This window comes from Triturus cristatus, chromosome 5_1 (assembly GCF_964204655.1).
Source record: "Triturus cristatus chromosome 5_1, aTriCri1.1, whole genome shotgun sequence".
NCBI classification, from domain to species: Eukaryota; Metazoa; Chordata; class Amphibia; order Caudata; family Salamandridae; genus Triturus; species Triturus cristatus.
The window spans coordinates 771,451,413-771,471,681 of NC_140587.1; the positions used below are offsets into that span (position 1 = coordinate 771,451,413).

At 43.7% G+C, this 20,269-nt stretch overlaps 1 protein-coding gene across 1 annotated transcript in view; it reads left to right on the forward strand.

Annotated features, from left to right (window-relative positions):
* The window catches only part of NPC1 (NPC intracellular cholesterol transporter 1), a 318,816-nt gene that overhangs the window by 116,239 nt on the left and 182,308 nt on the right, over nt 1-20,269 (forward strand). Inside the window, exon 2 of the mRNA XM_085605758.1 lies at nt 11,654-11,779. Coding sequence (XP_085461884.1) covers nt 11,654-11,779 — 126 coding nt within the window. The remainder of the gene's footprint in view (nt 1-11,653; nt 11,780-20,269) is intronic.

The following is a 20,269-nucleotide window of genomic DNA, read 5'->3' on the forward strand; positions in this document are numbered from 1 at the left end:
TTTTCCTTTGAGAAGTTGGCTGCAGTGCTTGGTTTGCAAACTATAAACACCAACCTCATTTGCAGTGAATATAGATTTTTTTTGCCTGCTATTTGGTTGTGATTGCCTCTGAAACACCTGCTGAGTTTTACTGCAGTCTTCTGTCTTATTGGATTTTAGATGCTGGGAGATAACATTCCACAGACTGGGTGGAGAAATAAAGAAAACAGGGGGTTTTGGTGTCTATCAATCACTGTTGAGAACACGAGCCTTTCCAATTGTTTCTGTAACCTAATTGCTTGGGCGGTCGATCTCTAATCTGGGGAACCGGGTTCGAGTCTCCGCAATGACGCTCAACGTCCTGTAATTCTGGGCAAATCACTTAATCTCCCTGTGCCGCCTACATAAAATGAATGTGTCCTTGTGTAGTGCAACTGGTGGTCATGTAAAGCGCTCCGATACCTTCAGGTCAAGTTTACGCTATATAAAACTACGGAAAAAAACTCCCTTAACACACCCCCTGTATTCCACCCATGGCTGCTTCCCAGGAGAACTTTGTGTACATTGAGTGCCAAGTTGGTAGTCGTTTAGAAAATAAGCTTCAGTTGTGGAGGCCTCTTTTACTGCCAGTCTTGCTCCTCGTAAGCGCTTGCAAGGTTTTTAAAACCAAAACATAAAAGACCTTGTCATTTACAATGCAAATAGCTCAAACTCTAGCAAATGCGAGACCTATTGCATTGCAAATTCTTATTGCTTTCTTGTCATGGGTGTTTCAGAAGTGTCATCGGTAGAGCTCTCGACCATGTATGAACATCATGCAGCCACATTTTGGTGCTCGGTGCTCTATTGGCCTTCCATTGCATTGCTACATTCCTCTTGGTATTTACCAGGTACAAGGCTATGAACTTAAATATTTTTTTTAGTGGTCTTGGATCTGGGCTTACATCCTAGTACTGTACCCAAGCGCACTAAGTTTTATACACTTATGGAACACTTTGGTTATTGGTTCCAGTATTTTAGACCAGAGTTGCTTGATGCATTGCCATACCATACCATAAAAGTCTGCTTGTGCTACCTGGCATCGTTGGCTAGCATCAGATGCACCTCGGTATATACAGGTGATCTTGGTAGGAGACAAGTGAGTGTGGGGCAAATAAACGATGTATATTTAAATCGGAAATTCCTAGTTATTGATTTAGTGTATGGCAATTTCTCTTCCTGTTCTTTGTAAGCTCCACAGCTGTCTTCTCATCTCATCACCCCTTCAGTGTTGAGATGTTCACTTGGTCCAAAGTTCCAGGTGTTCATTGTGAGCAGATGGTCACCTTTCTAGGCCCCTCTAACCATCAGGCTTCTGTAAAGTTTCATCTGATGCTCAGCACTGGCATATAGGTGTGTTTTTGATGTTGCTGTTATATGTAGTGGTCTGTTGATCATTGCTCAATAGAAGTAATTTAGGTGGAGATGGTACTGCAAAAACATGTGGAACTTATAGTTTTGATCTCTTAAGTACCACTGCCAGTTTGAATCGGAGTGCAAATTGTTGTAGCTTTGGTATTCTGTCTGCACTTACCACTAACTTTTAGCTGATGATCACTGCAAGAGCAAAAGGTCGGTTAAAATCAGAAATATTCGTTTAGTCTCAGAAAGCACATATTGGAATAGAATCCCCGACATTGAAGGGAGCTTCTTTGAGTGAGGATGTGCTTTTTGTGAAACAGCAGAATGCTTCACTCACAGTGAATTTAGTTAATGACTGACGTGGTCTGACTCGTTGCCTCATGCTGCATGTGGTAGTGGTCCTAAAAATGTGAATGACACAACAGACAAATGGATGACGAGGACTGGTGGTGAAAGCCGTTATAAGTAAGTACATTTTGTATAGCATGTAGTAACATCAAAAGGTCTTTGCGTAAGCCAGACCTAAAAATGTACAACTATCGTACAAATCTCGTTCCATATGCCATATAGACCATACTGGGACAAATTAAAAAATGCAACGAAGATCCCGAAACGGTAACAGAAGCAGAGATTTTCATTTTAATTTTCTATTTTTCTTTTTCTATATATTTTTTTTTTCTTTTTTCGGACTGGCATTCCACTTTAAGATACCCATCCTAAGGAAGACTTTGTGAATGATGTCTTTTCCTAATTATTTCTGGTGATAATGTGAATAGTTGTTTTCACTGCACTTGAGTAACGTATTCACATCATGTAGATCAACAATTAAACTAAGCCATCTGGTAGCATTAGGAATAAAATGCCATTGTTAATATTTATTTTTATAGTTAAGTTATATTTCAAAATACGTATTTCATAGGCCTCGCATCATCGCTCCAAAACGTTTTTTTTTTTTTAACATTTCTTTTTTATTGAGTAAGAAAAACGGAGTAATAATAGTTGACAATAAAATGATAGAGTGCATTTGTACAGTTACCATCCTTTCTTTGCCGCCGTCCAACATTTTCCTTATATTACAAACCATCATCTCTACTTTGTAACCGCATATCTCCAATTATTTATTCATTCCTGCAGAGGGGGATCATTATGCGGCACACACAACCTTCCTCTACTTTTATTCCACACCCCCCCAAATCTTAGTCCATTTTTATGGGCATCCTCTCCCTTCATATATCTCCCTCTCCATTTGCATGCACAAGTCCATGTCAGCTTCCCAGACCATTCCGTTTTGCCACCACATCTCCAAATCTTATCGACGCAGTATAGCCTTTTCGAAAAAAAAAAAAAAGTTTTATTATATATTTAATCAAACTCCTACATTAGAAGGACTTTCAAGGGAGGAGAAAAAACCTAACCAAAATAAAAATACAGGCTAACATACACATACATCACATTTGGCTAGCTGTGGGTGTGCAACATTAATACAATATAATGCTCCTTATATTACTGACACAGGTACAGACCAGATTACAACATGATGTATACCGAGGGGGAATTAATCAATCGGATGGGACTGTAGGTAGAGCGTTAACGATTGCCAATAGTCTCTTGGTTTCGATCCCGATGGAAGCTCTTCTTCATAAGTTTTCAATGTGTCCTTACAGTATACCATATCATGTATCCATTGTTTACATGTGGGGTATTTCCTGCCATTCCAGTACATAGACAGCCTTCGTTTAGCCAATAATAATGCAATCGCACAGAGTTTACGGTTAGTGGACCTCAGATTGGTCACCAAACCTAGTAGGCATAGACGGATCGTGCAGTCGATTTTTAGTCCCAACACAGCACTTAATGTTGTTGCTACCGATTCCCAGTATTCACTAACATGTGGGCACTACCATGCTAGGTGTATAAAATCTGCCTCGTCGGCACCGCATCGTTTGCAACTCTCATCTGTACAGAGACCGCATTTTTTTAATTTGGCCGGTGTATGATCTGTTTGGTGTAGATATTTATAATGAATAATTCTTGACTTACCATTCGGTGTAAGTAGGTCAGTCAGGGCACAACACTTGGACCATTCCTCTTCAAGGATAGGCGTGTCTAAAACTATCGACCATCTATTACGTGCTTTGCATGTGTTATCCCCTATGTCAGTTTGTAATAGCACATATAGCTTGGTCACTAAGTGGAAGTTGTGTAGATTGGTGATGATCATTTGTAATGCTTGAAGAACCGGTGGTTCTGCTGGAAATGTGGTGTATAAATCTATGATTGCACCTCGCAACCTGTGGTAAGTGAATCTAAAAAGGAGCGTTTGGTTGCTAATATATTGAAGGTTGTCCAGTTCTATAAATATTTTGTTGTTATATAAATCCCCCATCTTGTCTATTGCAACCTGCTGCAGCAGTGTCATGCCCACTGTTTCTTGAGTGACCGATATATCTGGATGGTGTGGCAAAGGCAATGCTGGTGCATATAGCGGGTGTTTGTGCACCAATTTCCCCATCCTGTGCCATGCTAGATTTGTCGTGCGGATGGTATTTATTTCTTGTTTCGATACATGTGCTTGAGGGTGCGGTAGAATATATTGAAGCGGAATTGGGTGGGCGTTCTCATCCTCGACCGCTGTATGTGGGAGGTATCTGACTGGATGGTACCAAAAATGCGCGTATTGCGCTTGAGCACAAAGATAATAGCCAGAGACCTTAAAACCGCCTGCAGAGTATGGAAGTGTCAGCGCACGCAGTTCAATGCAGGCCAGCTTACCAGCCCGAATGAGGTGAGTCACATTGGATGTTAGCCTTTGGAATACTGCTTTTGGCGGGGTTATTGGGACATTATTAAATAAATATAAAAATTGTGGTAGTATGACCATTTTTACTATGGCCATTCTGTCTGCCAGGGATAGTGGGAGGTGTATCCATCTATCTACTTTGTCCTCCAACTTCCTTATGGTGGTGCCATAGTTAGTTCGTATGACCACTGCTGGATCCCTGTGATACCAGATGCCAAGGTTTCGACAGGGTCTGACTGCCACTCCAGTGGAAAGTCTACTTGGTGTGGCGTGATTTCAGTCAGTGGGATGATGGTGGATTTACTCCAGATTATTTGGAGTCCCGATTGCCTACCAAATTTAACGTACTCCCTTAGTAAGGGAGATAAGTTATCCTGCGGTTCCCGGACATAAAGCAACATATCGTCAGCATATAGGGAGATATTAGTAGGTCGCTGCAGAAAGCGCGATGCTGTATGTTGGTGATGCTGCCTAATTTTGCATGCAAGTGTTTCAAGCACAATGGCAAAAAGGAGGGGTGATAAAGGGCACCCCTGCCTAGTACCTCGTGTAATTGATATCTCATCGGAAACATATTGATTAATTTTAATACGGGCGATGGGTTTCGCATATAGGATGTTAATCCATTGTAACAGGATTGGGGGTAGACCCATTTTTTGTAGTACTGTGAATAAGTAGGTCTATTCCACCGAGTCAAATGCCTTTGCGGCATCCAACAGGACCGCCGCTGCCTTGAGTTCCGGATTGAGTTGATGGGAAAGTGCAAAGAGGGTGCATATATTGTGTGCCGTATATCGGGTTGGTATAAATTCCAATTGATCTGGGAGTATAATGTTGGTCATGAGTGGTTGCAGACGTGTAGCTATAAGTTTGGCCAGTATCTTTGTATCTGTATTTATTAAAGAAAGTGGGTGGTAAGACTCTCAATTTACGGGGTCCTTATCGGGCTTCAGGAGAGCTATAATCATTGCCTCTCGAAGTGTGGGTGGGAGATTTGTTTTTCGTGTGCATCACCATACATTGCAACAAGGGTAGGTACCAAAAGATCAACATATGTCTTGTAAAATTCACACGTAAACCCCAGGGCCAGGTGCTTTTTCATTAGTCAGAGTTTTTATTATTTCAATGACCTCTTCAATTGTAACTGGTTGTGTTAGATATTCACGTTGATTATCTGACAACCAAGCTATGGCAATGTCTTCAAGGTATGCTAAAATTTCAGGCTGCTGAGCTGTGTTTCGTGTGGCATATAGGTCCCCATATGTGGCCATGAAAGCTCGCAGTATACCTTGAATATCATATGTTAGGTTACCTTGTGAATCCTTAACTTTAGATACCGCTTGTGGTGTACGTTCATGACAGATTTTATATGCTAGCACACGCCCGATCTGCCACCCGCCCCGTATGTTCTTGCTATGGGTCTTTTCGTTACGTATTTCAGTTAGCTATCTGCAAAGTTCTGGTGTTCCGATAGGGTTTCACGGATATCGCCCAATATAGCAGTGTTGCGAGTGTGCTCCTATTCCCGCTCTAGTTGCTGAAGCTTGTTTTCGCACTTAGTGATTTGACTACGAATGTCCTTTAGTATGCCAGCAGTGGTATTAATACATGCACCTCGTATAGTGGCTTTAAATGCTAACCACACTAAGCTAGAGTCGTCTACAGAGTTTTGGTTGAATTGAAAATATTCCTCTATGGCGTGTTGAATGGCCACTCTATACGATTCATCCAATAACGCTTTGGCATTAAACCGCCATATATATGGTGGCGGAATATAGTTGGGCAGGTCAATCGAAAGCAATACTGGATTATGATCTGACAATGTCTTAGGCAAATGCCATATTTCGCCTATCCAGGTGCTTGCTGCTGCAGTTGTGAGCCAATAATCTATGCGCGACCAGCTGTTATGTATTGTAGCATAATGTGTGGCTTGCATAGCGAGAGGATTTCTTAGTCTCCATACATCTACTAAATGTAGTTCCATCATTCCTTCATGTAGCCTTCTTACAGCTCGATTGTGCGGTTCTTTAGTGGTACCAGACCTATCAAGGTCATCATTTCATGCCAGATTAAAATCCCCTCCCCATAGTGTTTCTATCTCCGGTAACTCTCAACCGTTCCCGGATATGAGCAAAAAAGTCAGGGTCATCTATGTTGGGACCATGGACATTCACCAGACGCAAATTGTGACCTCTAAGTTGACCAGATACAGTGATATACCGGCCCACATCGTCTGTCTGTGCGTGGGTTACAGTAAAATTGACTCCCTTTTTCACTAGGATCATAACTCCCCTGAAGTTGGAGGAGTATGATGATGTGAAAGTGATTTCAGTCCATCTGCATCCTAAGTGATTATTGGTGGCTTTCGCTAGGTGAGTTTCTTGCAGCAGGGCAATATCTGTGCTGTGCCTGTCAAGATATGCAAATATATGGCGTATCTTTTTGAGGTTGCTCAACCCTCGTACGTTTCAGGTAATCAACCGGAGTTGTGTCCGCAACTTCTTGCTACCCATAATGATGGGTAAGATAGATCATATCGCGTGGGTGTGCTCCCTGGTTGTGTACATGTGCCAGAGCACCTAAGAAAGTGCGGCGTGTTAAGAACGTACTCTTAGCAGCCCAGTTTGATGTGTTGTGTGATTGCCTGATCAACAAACTAACAATACCCAAATCCCCCCACCCACTTTTGCATCCCAATTATGCCAAAGACATACCCGAAAAAACAAAATGAACGTCATGTCAACTGTCACGGGGAGCACATAATGTGGGGGCCGCTACATGCTCACAGTAGCATCCGCACAGACGGATGTGGTCTGGAAAGATGTATGCAACATGGCCTTTATATTAACAGATTACATACAAGCGTTTCAGCAGATTAGGTAACATTTAGAGATTTGCTACTACAAGTGCGGAGGCTCTATAGAATGTAAAACTTATAACAGTACGTTCCATAGAATGGCGCACCAAACAACCTGCAAATGGCAGGGGGGGTGTAGCATAAGAACACTCGATATTAGGGAACTTGTTAGATGAAATTTGTCCTGAACATTACTGACTGTGGAACCATATCCAAGTATAATGACAACAGCAGTGTAGCAGGATGCGTAAAGCACCTCGTTGTACCGGCTTACACCGCGCCTGTTGCACGGAAAATAAAGACAGATGACTCACCTAGTCAATCACTATGCTGCAGGCAATACAATGTAAGATTGGAACTCGGTTGTTACATTACCATGGATTCATGCCACATCAATCTGAGTCTGATGCCGCAGCGGACCTGTCTAGTGCTTTACGTTTTGTGGCAAGTGTTTTATAAAGTCTTGGGCGGCTTTAGGCGTGGTCAGTATTTTAGTTCGTCCGTCATGAGTCACACGTAGTCTTGCTGGATAGAGCATAGCGTACTCCACTCCCATGTCACAGCTTCTTCATGGGCGCGAACTCCTTGCGGGCTGATTGGACGGTCAACGTAAAGTCAGGGTAGAACGCTATTGTATTGCCCTTATATTTGATTTGTTGTTTTTCTCGTGCCAAACGTAAGAACTTGTCCCTGTAATTAAGGATCCGTGCAATAATAGGTCTCGGTGGAGTTCCTGGAACTGGTTTGGGTATGAGAGTTCTGTGCGCCCGTTCGACGATAAATACAGGGGAAAATGCCTCCATTTCAAAGACCTCGCGCACCATGACTTCCACAAATGTCTCCATGCGGCCGGTGTTTGCACTTTCTGGAATTCCTGTGACGCGAATGTTGTTGCGCCTTGATCTTGTTTCCGACTCTTCATTTTTGTCAATGTCTCAGCATTTTCTAGTTGTGGTGGTGGATTTATCTTCAACTGCCAAGATACGCAGTTCTGCATCATTCAGACGCTCGCCATGCTTGTCAATTTTGGTTGCCATATTATCCACCCGTATTGTTAGGGTGTCTATCTTATTACCTAATCCCTGCAAGCTCTGTTGGATAGCCTGTAGTGTCTTTCAGTTTGGATTTTTTGGCAAGGTCTGCATCTAGTTCCTTGTCAGACTGAGTTGACGTCTCCCTGGGAGTGCGACGGGTTTCAAAGGACAATTTAGTCTGTTGTTTATCAGGTTTGCCCATAGTTAGCAGGGAGGGGAGTAGTAGTTATAACCCCAATTACTAGCCAATAAAGAGATCCACAGTGTCTGGTAAGTGCTGGTGTCGTTCGCATATGTTACTCATCGTGCGGTCGCGTACACTGCAGTAATTATTATGCGGTAACCAAACAGGCAGCAGGGAAGAGCAGCGCTCTGCATGCGATCATGCTATAGGTGGCAAATGGCGGATAGTTTATTTTGTCCAGACCACTGAATATGAACACTGACCAGGCCGAGGTGCAATAGATCTGGCAAGGGCGGACAACCTGCGTTTGTCACCAAGAATCTAATGGCAGCTCATCTACAGACTGTAACCACAGGAGAATGAGAAAATGGCGGCCAGCAGTACATTTGTACAGTCTACAGCAGATGATACATGTGTGGGAGTCACAGCAGGGTAAAAGGGCCACATATCCTACCCAGGCTTTTCAGTAGGTAAGTAGCAGGCAAAGACATGCAGGGTATATACCATGAGTAAACCTCAGGATGTGCTTCACCACGCTGTCCTTGAAGATATCTACGCGTGGGCGGACAGTCCCCCACAGCCCATAGCACGACTCAGTTCACGCCAGCCCGCTTTGTCCACCGCCCGCGTGCCCCGAGGGAGTCAATCCAGGTGGCGTGCAGCACACACACGGGTGGTGCAGATTACTTAATGGATCCGCATGAGGGTACGTCACGTCGCGTGAAGTATTCCACTGCCCCCCCGCCAAGCCACAGTCACCCAGCACAAGAGCACAAGTGAGCTACAGTCGGCTCTGAACAGCAGCCTCCTCAGCACGTCGGCGATCGGGGTGGGAGATTCCAAGCCGGCAGGTCAGCAGGTATCTACTCGTCGGGGACAGTCACAGCGGGTGCCGGCCAGGCCGAGCATCTAAGCGGGTCGGCGCCATTTTATGCCGCTCCGGATCTCCAGCCTCGGAGTGCAGCAGGTTTTGTAAATGCGTGTGCTTGCAGGATAGCGTGCACTGAGATATCAACTAGTTGACATGCAGGGAGTGCCCGGGTTGGAGCATATCACCCGATGATCCTGCGGGAGATCCCACTACGCTGCATGAAGCCACTACCCCCCACCAGGTTACAAGCGGCTTGCACAGGGGCGGCTAGGTGAACTGTAGGCGACGGCAGACAGCAGCCCACGCACTATGCCAGAGATCCCGCTGTGGTATCTCAATGACGCTGTGTGGCGAGTTAGCAGATACTCACATTCCGCTGATATGCACAGCACACTCCAGGCAGTTGGCAACAGCGCAGGTCGCCGTCATTTTGTGCCGCTCCAGATCTCCGGCAGTCTACAGCTTTCACCTCGGATTTCGGCTGGATCCACTAAAGCTTGTGTCAAGATAGCATCATCGGGTAGCCACCGTATTCCGCTGCATTATGTGACGAACCACAGTCATCAGGCATCGGCCAAACCGCTAGTTAAGTGAAGGATATTGGTCCCAACCAGCGGAGCGACACTACCGTGCAGCCATTCCGTTGTGTGCCCTCTAGCGTCCCCCCACCTTTTCAATAATTGAAGGTTCTATTCTGGCTGGCCTTGCTGCTCCTGGGTCCTTGAGTGCGGTTTTCTCGCTGTGTCTGAGGCAGGGGAGGAGATACAGATAAGGTCAGTGGGTTTGAGGAAGTTACTCGGGTTCTGGTGAATTGGTTTTCAAACAAATACACTAGAAACCAGCTACCTCGGTTTGTGCATGTTTCACAGCATATTAGGCACTCGGCAGGGCCCATCCAGGCAGAAATAGAAATCCATAAATGAAAAGGAAACCACACGGTATGACCATGTGTCACATAGCGTCCGTAGACCAACCAGCTGGTGTTGGTTTAGGGTCTCTACATGAGGATGCATTTCTGGCTTGGCAAGCCTTAATATCTGCCTGCAAAATGTTAATTAATTATTTAAATTTTGCTCATGTATTCACTAGTGACACTCTTCTGTTTCACAAGAGACATTTAAAACGTGTCGAGAAATTCCAATTGATGCAATGTAGTGGGCCATAGAATAAACATTAAATTAGAACTTCATTTGGAGCATTGGAACATTATTTTCTAATTTATACATTGAATTCATGATTTGTGGCTAAACTGGGTATCTAATTTTTGTAAGGAGCACTGCTTTTGTAAATCACTGGTACCGTTTTAGGCATTAGGTCATCTCTCAGTTCTCCCTACCAGACCGCTTTTAGCTGAGTGTTTGGTCTTGGCTTGGTCTTGTGGCCCATATCAAAATATTTACAATGAGCTTAGACATCACCAATTACTTACCACTGGTTGACTTTAATGTCACTCATTTGCTTGCTTCCTACTAGATGGCTTGCCTTCCTCTTTTTGTTTGTTTTTCCAGCGGAGCACTCTTTAACATCCTTTTGACTGAACGACCTGTAGTCTTCCAGTGCGTGCATTCTGGGATCTACTTTCTACTTTTTCTTTCAGCACTCCATAAGAGTGCATGTGTTTTCTAGCTATTTCCCTTGCGTGATGCTTCCCAACTTCCCCTAAACACCTTCCCTAACCCCAGTCCCACACGCTCCTTGTTACTCCCTCATCCCTTGCACAAGCCCATCCACTGCTTTCCATACCCTTCTCTGTTTTTTGGGCCTTTTCTGGGTCCACCCTCAAATATCTCCTTAGTTTATCTGCTCCCTCCCCCGTGCGTCTCTGGAGCCACTACACCACCACCCACACCCATTCCCCTATTGTTCCCTAAAACCCTTGCAGACCAGTCAATTCACTTTTTTTTGCTTCGAACGGTATAAAGTGCTTTTTATTTCCTGATCCAAGTAACGTCGACATTGTGGTTCGGTAAATAATAAGCAAAGAAGATGGAGCCCACATTTTTTTTTTTGTTGTTGCTTTTTATTGTTTGCCAGTATTGCTCACATTGCTAGCTCCTAAAACTATAATTAATGCAAAAATGTACAATGGAAATATTGTAGATACTTGTTAGCAGTGTCATTGTTTTATTTGTAAGCTTGTAGGTAGAGCCCTCCAACCCCTCCCCCAGTATGAGTAAACGTAAAAGATGCATCAATGTTTTTGCGAATTTTTTTTTTATCACCACGCATTCCCTCAGAACAGCAGTTTCAAAAGTAGTTTTATCAGTGCATGCTTTCAGTTTACTCTTATTCCTGTATTGTACATGATCTCTCTGTTTGAGAGGGCAATACTGAGCCTCATCACTATTTTATTAAGCTTTATTTTAAAATGCATTTTAGCTGCTTTGTGCCACAGTAAAATTCTGATAAATGCTTCGCTAAGGACATTTGAAATGACTGTTTTCCAACAGATGGTTTACGTTTTGGTTGCTGGCCTTGTCTGTCATTAAATATTAAAATATGTTCCCTCATTTGTTCTTGCTCTTAGGTGGTGTCTCAGTCCTGTGTTTGGTATGGCGAATGTGGGGAGTCTGCCGTTGAAGGAAAACGGTATAACTGTGAATATGATGGTCCACCCATACCATTACCCGAGGACGGCCATGAACTGCTTCAGGTAAGATACAAACTATATGTGCACAGAGATAACTGTTGACTTATAATTACTAGCGAGCACGACAAGAGCTAACCGTCATCACAAGCTGCACCCTGATGCATCCTGCCAACTCTCTCCTTTAGTCCAGATCTTGAATAGACCCCAGTTCATCATGGTTATCCACAGGAGAGCCCTTGTCTCATTGTTTCATTAGCTGCAAGCATATAGAGAATGCGGCAAAGATTAGGATGAACAGGCCCTCTAACCACAGTAAACCAGCATTGGCATAGCCAATAGGTCTCGCCTTTGGGACCTTATAAGTGTTTAGCCATGCAACAGTTGCATAACTAAATACTTATAAGTTCCTAAAAGCGAGACCTATTGGCTATGCAAAGCGACCCTGCGGCCGTGAAAGTGATCGTGATCACGATCAAACATCAAAGCGGCTGTGCGGCCGCGAAAGTGAAAGTAATCGCGGCAAAGCGCCGCCCGCGCACATGCACATGCACTGTAGCTCTAGGCTGGCCTGGTAGCACTTTTTGGAGCCCTCTCAATAAGTCTCGCCAGACCAGCGCATGCGCTGGGTCAGGCGAGACCTAAAAAGGTCTCTCTCCTGCCTACCAGAATCAAAACACTTAAAAATAAGTATAGTACCACTCAAAGAAAGGCAAAGAAACGAAGAAAAAAGTGCCACAGATGGCTTGAAGTACTCTATGCAATCTTTGGACATAAAACCCCTTTCAGAAGGGAAAAAAGAGAGTTCAACACTGGTATAGGTCCAGGAACCAGTCTTGGTCCTGAGGATAACTCATATTAAGGGGAATTTGGCGATAATTAATAGCCACACCGAGACAATCCTAAATCGAATATTGGATACCTTGTTCTATCCAAACAAAACTGTGGCATATTCCCTCGAAATGTGTTTAAATAAGGAGTTTGCTTAAAAATAGAGCATAATAGGACAACTCCTTCAATTTCTTGAATTAATGACTGGTATAATGTAATTGTGTTTATAGTAATGTGTTGTTACTAATTTGATGTATGATATATGATTTATATCCTTTGTTTTTTGTGTTTGTGGGCTTAAAATATTGTCAAAAGGTTTAACTAAATAACTGAGGTCAAAGTATCTATTGTTGTTTGATTTATAAGTGGCCCAACCTTGCTGAGTAAATAAGCCCAACACCCCCCCCCCCCCCCCCTCCCCAATTTAGTATCTAAGGAAACACTATCCATTAGGATCTCAGCAATTTTCTTCAGGGATCGAAAAAGCTCTCATAATAATTTCTTGGCACTTTTCAGTGTAAAAGAGTAGTTTGCAAGCTCCATTTTGCCGATAAAAACACTTGTGCTATGTACTCGATAAATTTAGTATATTAAACTTTCTTGGGACATAGATAGCTTAGGATTAGTGTAAACTGCAGGAAATCATTTTGCTTCACTTTTGTGAGCAAACAGTCTTTCCTATGTGATGAGAATCTTTTGGGGCATTTCCCACTCATATTTGCATTGTTCACAGTTGCAGTGATTTACATATTGCATACTCAAAAGGCAAAATTGACTGCTCTTCCCCTTCGCCACCACTTGGTTACAAAGTGCATCTTCCATTTGCAAACACAGGGCCTGATAATTGTGCCTTACGCCTGTCTTAAATGTGAGTTATGGATGAATTTACAGGCCTGATCCACAAAGCATTTCCTGTGAGTAGTTTCCAGAATTAAGGAATAGTTAGTTGCATGAGCCTTGGATAAGCAAGTCTTACACCTGGAAATTGACGAGCAGGCTGTACTAAAGTATTCATTAAGATGCTCTCTCAAAGAAAAAGTGTTTTGTTTAACCGTGTGCCGACATAGTCAGCATCCTTGCAGGTTGTTAAGAGTCTGCTCCAGGAAATTATGTGCTTTTGCAGCTTTTAATCAATTTCCGATTTGAGCTGATCTGGACTTTTAGGTCTTTGTTTCAAGACATTGAAGCGTCTAGAATGTACCATTCTTATATAGACTGGGAACCCAACAGAAAACTGGGATTGTCCACCATCCGAATTATGCGGCTTTGATTAAATTATTGGGAATTTGCGGGAAAGCCACGCCACATCTGTACTGATTTTCACAGGAGGATCGAAACACATTTGTACCACCAGAACGGTATGGTGAGACACAAATTGCTGCCTGACCCTGACTTTATATGCATAGGGTTATTGACAACTAATGCAGTGTTTGCCTCTGCGTCGAGCCCCAGTACCTTATTGCAAATCGTCAGTGGCCTGTATAGGAGTATACGCATCTTGTGAAAATTTAGTCCAAGATGTGTTTATACTATTTATTTAAAAGCATGTGCCAATTGTACACAAGATTTTGCTTGAATATTAGGAAAAACATCATACTAAGAAATGTTGAAAATGCAACATCTACATTAAAGAAGAGGATGTAGTATAAGGCACACTAGTTTTGCATAAAAGATGTAAAGCCAAACCAGTTATCTATTTACTCGAACGGGAGCATTTCGCTCCCTGCATGTAAAAGCCAAGATTGAGTATAGTACTCTGGGCTGTGCGAGCTCCGTTAGTGAATGCTCTAAAACAGACCTGTCAACAGTTTGAAAAGTGGGCTTTGGGTCTGTCCCTTTAATGGTTGGCCTTCTACCAGAATCTTTCAGCCATTAGCTGGAGACTTTGTCAGTCGTACCTTGGTTAAGCCCAGGGGAGTGCTATTGGCTGTTGGATGTACCATTCCGCCCTCCACACCAATGCTAGCATTGAATTCCTGGGTAGCTACCTTTGTTATAGCCATCTCAGCCTGCTTTTACTGGCTCTCACTCGCACATCTTGCTGGAATATGCTAACTCTGCATGCATTAGCACATTAAACTAAACCCTTCGGCCTGCCAGTGATATTTTTTTTTTAAGGCTTGAATGGGATTTACTGAACTTGTAACTTTTTTTTCACTTGTTATTTGACTTTAAAAAAAAAGTGGCATGGTGACTGGTATGCTATTTATTGCATCTAATAAGTTCTGACTTGGCAGAGTCTTTTTTTAATCGGGTGCAATAAATACCACCTACTTGTAAGTTTTGGAGGAATAACTTACTGATTTGTTGCTTACTTCACGTTCTAGTAAATACTAGGCATTTCACCCTGATAAATATTGGCAGGTTTGACATGCTGATATTTATTGCAAAATCATAATTACAATATGTGCAATAAATCCCAGGGGTTACCGCACTTATCAGAATTAACCAGACTGTTCATAGCGAGTGCCGTAAGGCAACCCCCTGGATGGACATTATGCACAGACATCATTCTGCACTACAGCCCTGCTTCCTTGCTGTTGAACATCACTCATTCAGGCTATATCCTGCATTTCAAAGTACGACTTGTCAGTAGCTATACCACGCTCTTCTGTCCTGTTCTCTACTCTGCGTATCAGTGGCATTGACTTATACTTGCATGTATGTGCATTTATATAGTATTTCTAGAGGGTAAACCTAGTCAAAAGACAGCGGATCGCTATACATGGCCATCGTGCGACAGTCTGCCCCAATCATACATGAGTAAAAACCAACAATGCACTCCACTCCGTGGGCTTTTTAACAAACATTACACACAGTAGCACGTTTGTTTTATGTTACCATTTAAAAGGAAGGCTGCTCTTCCAGCCTCCACACACTGCAAAGTCATGCAGAATATGAACTTTGTACAACAAAAATGTAAAAATTGGATGCTTCCTCATTCGCACTCTTAAAAATAACTTTTGTTTGTTTGCATGAGTGTGTTGGGGAATCCTAATGAGCTTATGTCACCATAAGGGCAACCCATTTCTGTGCACAGGCATACATTCAGTATGTGGCAATAACCTTAGAAATGCATAGCAGGGGATAGGGTGGCAATGTGTGCCCCAGGCAGTGGTAGTGTATTACCTGCATTCTTTGGTTTGCGGGCGGAGACCACTGTGAAGTGAGGAACAATGCAGACAGGGCTTTCATTAGAAATTCAATCAGGGACTATTAGGAAGTGGCTGCATATTACTTGTGTTCCCTAAGTACTGCAGGTTTGGTGGATGGCAACTGTGAGGGTGAGACTGCAGTTTCTGTTGCTCAGATGAGGAAGTCTCTGAGCAGCTTCTTTCCTTTGTGTGTGTCTGATTGATGCTGCAGGAATGCGAAATGACCAGCAGATGCAACATCTTGGGCTTCATTGTGCTTATGGTGTGGTTGCTCCAGGTTGGAGGCGGGCCAGTGCTACCTGCCCTGAGAAGCGTTACTTCACACCAACTCCCTAAAACAGACTGTTCTCCTTCATCGTGCCCTGATTATCAGAGGGGAGGGCCATCTCTAGCACAGATATTTAAATGCCATCATTCTGGTTTAGGTCATGTACTCCATCAGATTTTATGGGACAATGAAACAATATTTAAATTGTGTTTACCAGTGAGTGGTGGTGATGTGTGTGCATGCTGAGGTTCTCATGGCTAACAGTGGTATTGTAACACATGCAAATAGTGTTGTTTCCTTCTACATTTTTGCATGCTTCCTCATAATGCCTCCACAATAGTCCTAAAAACCCTGCTTGAAAATTGACCTTGACTTAATATTTCTGATTGTCGACTCGCTTCTTTCAAACAAATCTCTCCTTCCTTTGCATCTTCTGCATGCTTCCTCTCTCTGAGCACTGCAAACTCTAAGCCACATATATTTTGTCTTAAACTCTCCATTGCTGTATCTATGCAGCTTACCCACACCTCAGTTCAAAGAGCAAAACCTCTGCTATAAAGTAATACACCTGCGTTCTAACAATACCTAATTTTCTGTAGCTCACCTATTAAAACCGCCAACCAGTGCATGAATGCACATACCCCACCCCCTCACTAAAAATCACATCAAACTCCTATTAATTGAATCTATCACATAGAAACTGAAGTAAAAGTGTGGCATTTTTTCCTTAAGAGCGCAATACTAATCCCTATAGCTAAAAATAACAATATCCTATTAACCCTGGGATCCGGAGCAGCGTGCTACCCGGCGTAAAGCACTACAGCATCTTGTAGGGGGTAGCAAGTGCTGTAGAAATGTAATTAAAATACAAATTCAATATATATTTCAACCTTCTAGTAATATCATAATGGCTGTGTGTGTTGCTTTGCATGACTTGTGGAACCAGAAAATAAAGAATGATTTTAATCTACGAGAGCAAGCAGTTTGTGATGTTTTGTCCTGTATGATATGATACTGTGACTATTTTTGTTGAGACCATTTATTTTGTCTCCATTTGGTATTAAGAATGCCATAAAGTAGTGAATTGAGCCTTATCTCTCACTAAATGTTTGTTTTGGAGTGCTTCTCCCATCAGTAGTTTTTCTCTTTCATGTTTGCCTGGGTCTTTTCAGGACGGTTGGCCCAGGTAGTGAGCACCCAAGTAATTTTGGGAATCACACAGAGTGCGGTATTGTATACTATAACCGTTCTTGTTCTGCTAGCAAGTAATATAATACTCAGTGGTTGGGCAGTCGATTGTAGTTGATACAGGCAGCATAATAATTCTCTTTTACAGCATGTTCCATCACACTGTACTGTAGCAGTCCACAACAAATAAACCACCCATTACTAACTGAACAGGCATGGAATGACTGAAGAGGTCTGCTACATGCTGCTGGCCAACGGGGGGTTTTAATTTGATCCAACACTGCAGGTTCCAACCAGCTAAATACTATAACCTCCTCTTTACGTCACACAGTTACAGTTAATATCATCCCATAATCTGATTAACTTCAGCCCCGCAGATCTCTTCACTATTTCTCACTTTGACCTATGCCAGCTTAGAAATTTTACCTTTAAACAAAATATCTCAGAATGGACAACCCAGTGCAGTAACCAGTTAAGTGCATAGTGAACATAACACATACCATAAAGGGGCCTGCAGAGCTGGTCTAAGCTCCCAGCTTACTGAAAGCAATAAACTGCATTTCTATCTCTCACCCCTCTTCAGCCATCACACTGCTAAGTGCTTAGTCCCATAATACGATAGCGGGCACCTCACTCACAACACTGAAACACTGCCCACACAAGATCAAAACAAAGACAGCACCCTTCCAGCCACACTCCATACACAGTGTAGACTGCTACACATGTACAGACCTGCCAACTCACACGGTGCCACTGTGTGTCACACGATATAGGCTCCCTTCACATGGTCACCCGGTGAGGAGCTGAAATCGCACTGTGACAGGGAAAACGTGCTGAAAACCAATCTAAACAGTGGATTTTCAGCTCGTTTTTAGGTCGAGGGACCGTCCGGTCTGCCAAAGGCAGAACCGGAAGTCCGGAGATCTTATGATGCTTAGAGTGGCTATTTAGCCCGCCTCTCTTTTTGGCTCTCCTCCATTGGCTGGCTTCCTAAACGGAAGCCAGCCATTGGAGGAGAGAGCCGTCCCTCCAAATAGGCTCCGTCTTTTTCAGATTCGGGGGCGTGTTCCATGCTCTTATTTCCACTTTTTAGCTACGCCCTTTTTTTAGGCGTGTTTTTCTCTCCTCCTGCCAATGGCAAGAGGAGAGAAGAAAAACACGCCCCCGAATCCGAAACCGCCACTGCGTTTCTCTGCGGCATTTCTGCTTCGCCTCGGAGAAAGGCGGTGGTGTCTCCTACCTACTTCCCCTTTGAAAGACTCGTTTCCACCCTGTCGGGCATCATCAGCGAAGTGCAGCGTGAGGTCAGTTGTATGGTCACTTGTTGCAGTTTCTGTTGGAGAAGTAGATTAGTGAGGCAAAGTGGGACATTTGTAGCTCTGGTAATCTGTACTGGGTCTCTCGATAACCGTGCGGAATATGCGTGTACCGTAGAAGGTAAAATTAAATCACTTTAGAAATTCGGTTTATATTAGTCATGGTGGCTCATTATGGTCCCATTCAAATTCTCTGCTTCTGTTTTCGTTTCTTTTCGGCTCTGCCATTGGTTATGAAATATTTGTATCCCTGCTTCTATTGGACCAGCTGTTTTTCACCTCCTGTTCGGCACTGCCGTTGGCTCTGGCTAAATTTGTTGCGTCCCCTCTCGTGCTGCCATTGGCTGTGAGGATGTTCCAGTCTACCTCCGGGACTTTCCCATTGGCTGCGACGGTACACAGACAACTCGGGCCTGGTTCCCGCTTTCGCAGTCACTCACGCTGTTTCTGTTGTGCTGTTTTCTGTGCATCCGGGCTCTCCCGGTGACCCGCAATGTGACCCTCGGTACGACAATTATGGCGGAGGTAAGGCAAAAGTCCATGTATACGAATGAGCATGTTGTGCGTATCTTTCACAGTGCACAAGCTGTCCCGGCAGCTGCCGGTGGAGGGCAGGGAGGCCTGTGAAACCTCCACAACCTCCACTACGGCACTCAGTCAGCCCGATAACTTGTTGCTTCCAGTGCACAACTTGAGCATTTTTCTTTTTATAACCCGGCATAAGCAAGATGAGAGAGCTGCGTCCCTGCCTCGCCCATCTGCTGCAACGCGCGCCCATAAGTCACTGCAGAGTGGGACCAATCTGTTTCTGTGCAGAGCTGCGAATGCCGATCGAACCCCACCAGTTTACGGTACAGAGGGATTTCATGCGTAGTATTTGCTGAGCCATAATGTCTGCCCCCCCCCGTAGAGTGGTGAGAGCGTTTCTACTTACCTTAGTGCTTATGTACCGCTACCCAATGACACCCTCTTCCGCCTTTCACTGAGAGCTGCCTGTACTCTGCTACTTTGTGTCTGTGAAAGCCCCTTGCAAACGTTAGGAGTTGCCCAACACCATTGCAGTGCGAAACCTTTGGGTCTTCTAAGACCCCAGCTTTATGAAACGTCATACATGCCCATTTCATAAAAACGGTTTGTTCACAAGCATACATGGTAAGGGGATTTTGCAGTTACCCGTTATTTGCCAGATCTTGGCTCTTCCATGTCTGACATTCATGAGTCTTTTTGCCCATATTTTCCTGCTGTTCCACTGTTTAGAGCTGTATTTTTGCATTCTGAACTCCTTTCTTGATTTCCACACACCTTCCCGTCGCATTCAGCACCTCGCACTGCAGCATGTATTTTCATTTCTACTGTATCAAAAACAAACCATGTCTGGGGCAGTGGCTCGCATGGTTTGTGCTTCTGCTACTGAGTTTGCCTGTGTCGCGATAGCTCAGGTTGGGCGGTCTGAGCTGTGATCTAACACCGCATAATATACCAGTGAGGTGCGCAGTTAACGCGGCTTTTCCTCGCAGGATTCGCAGTTGAACGAAGTGCGCACGTTTTTCCTTCCTACGCTTTGGTCTGTGGCTCTGTTATAATGACAGTTGCTGGCACGCCTTTCATATTCTCTTTCCGCTCCCCTTGTAGTATTGTAAATGCGATCGTTCTTGACCACCGCTCTCCTTTCCGCAACTGAAGCAAACTCCGGCTAGCTGATTTCGATGTTCATTTAGACTGAGTATCGTTTTTTGGGAAATCCTCATTGAGAAAGACGAGTTTCCTTAATATTGTCTGCATACTGCCTGCGTCCTCT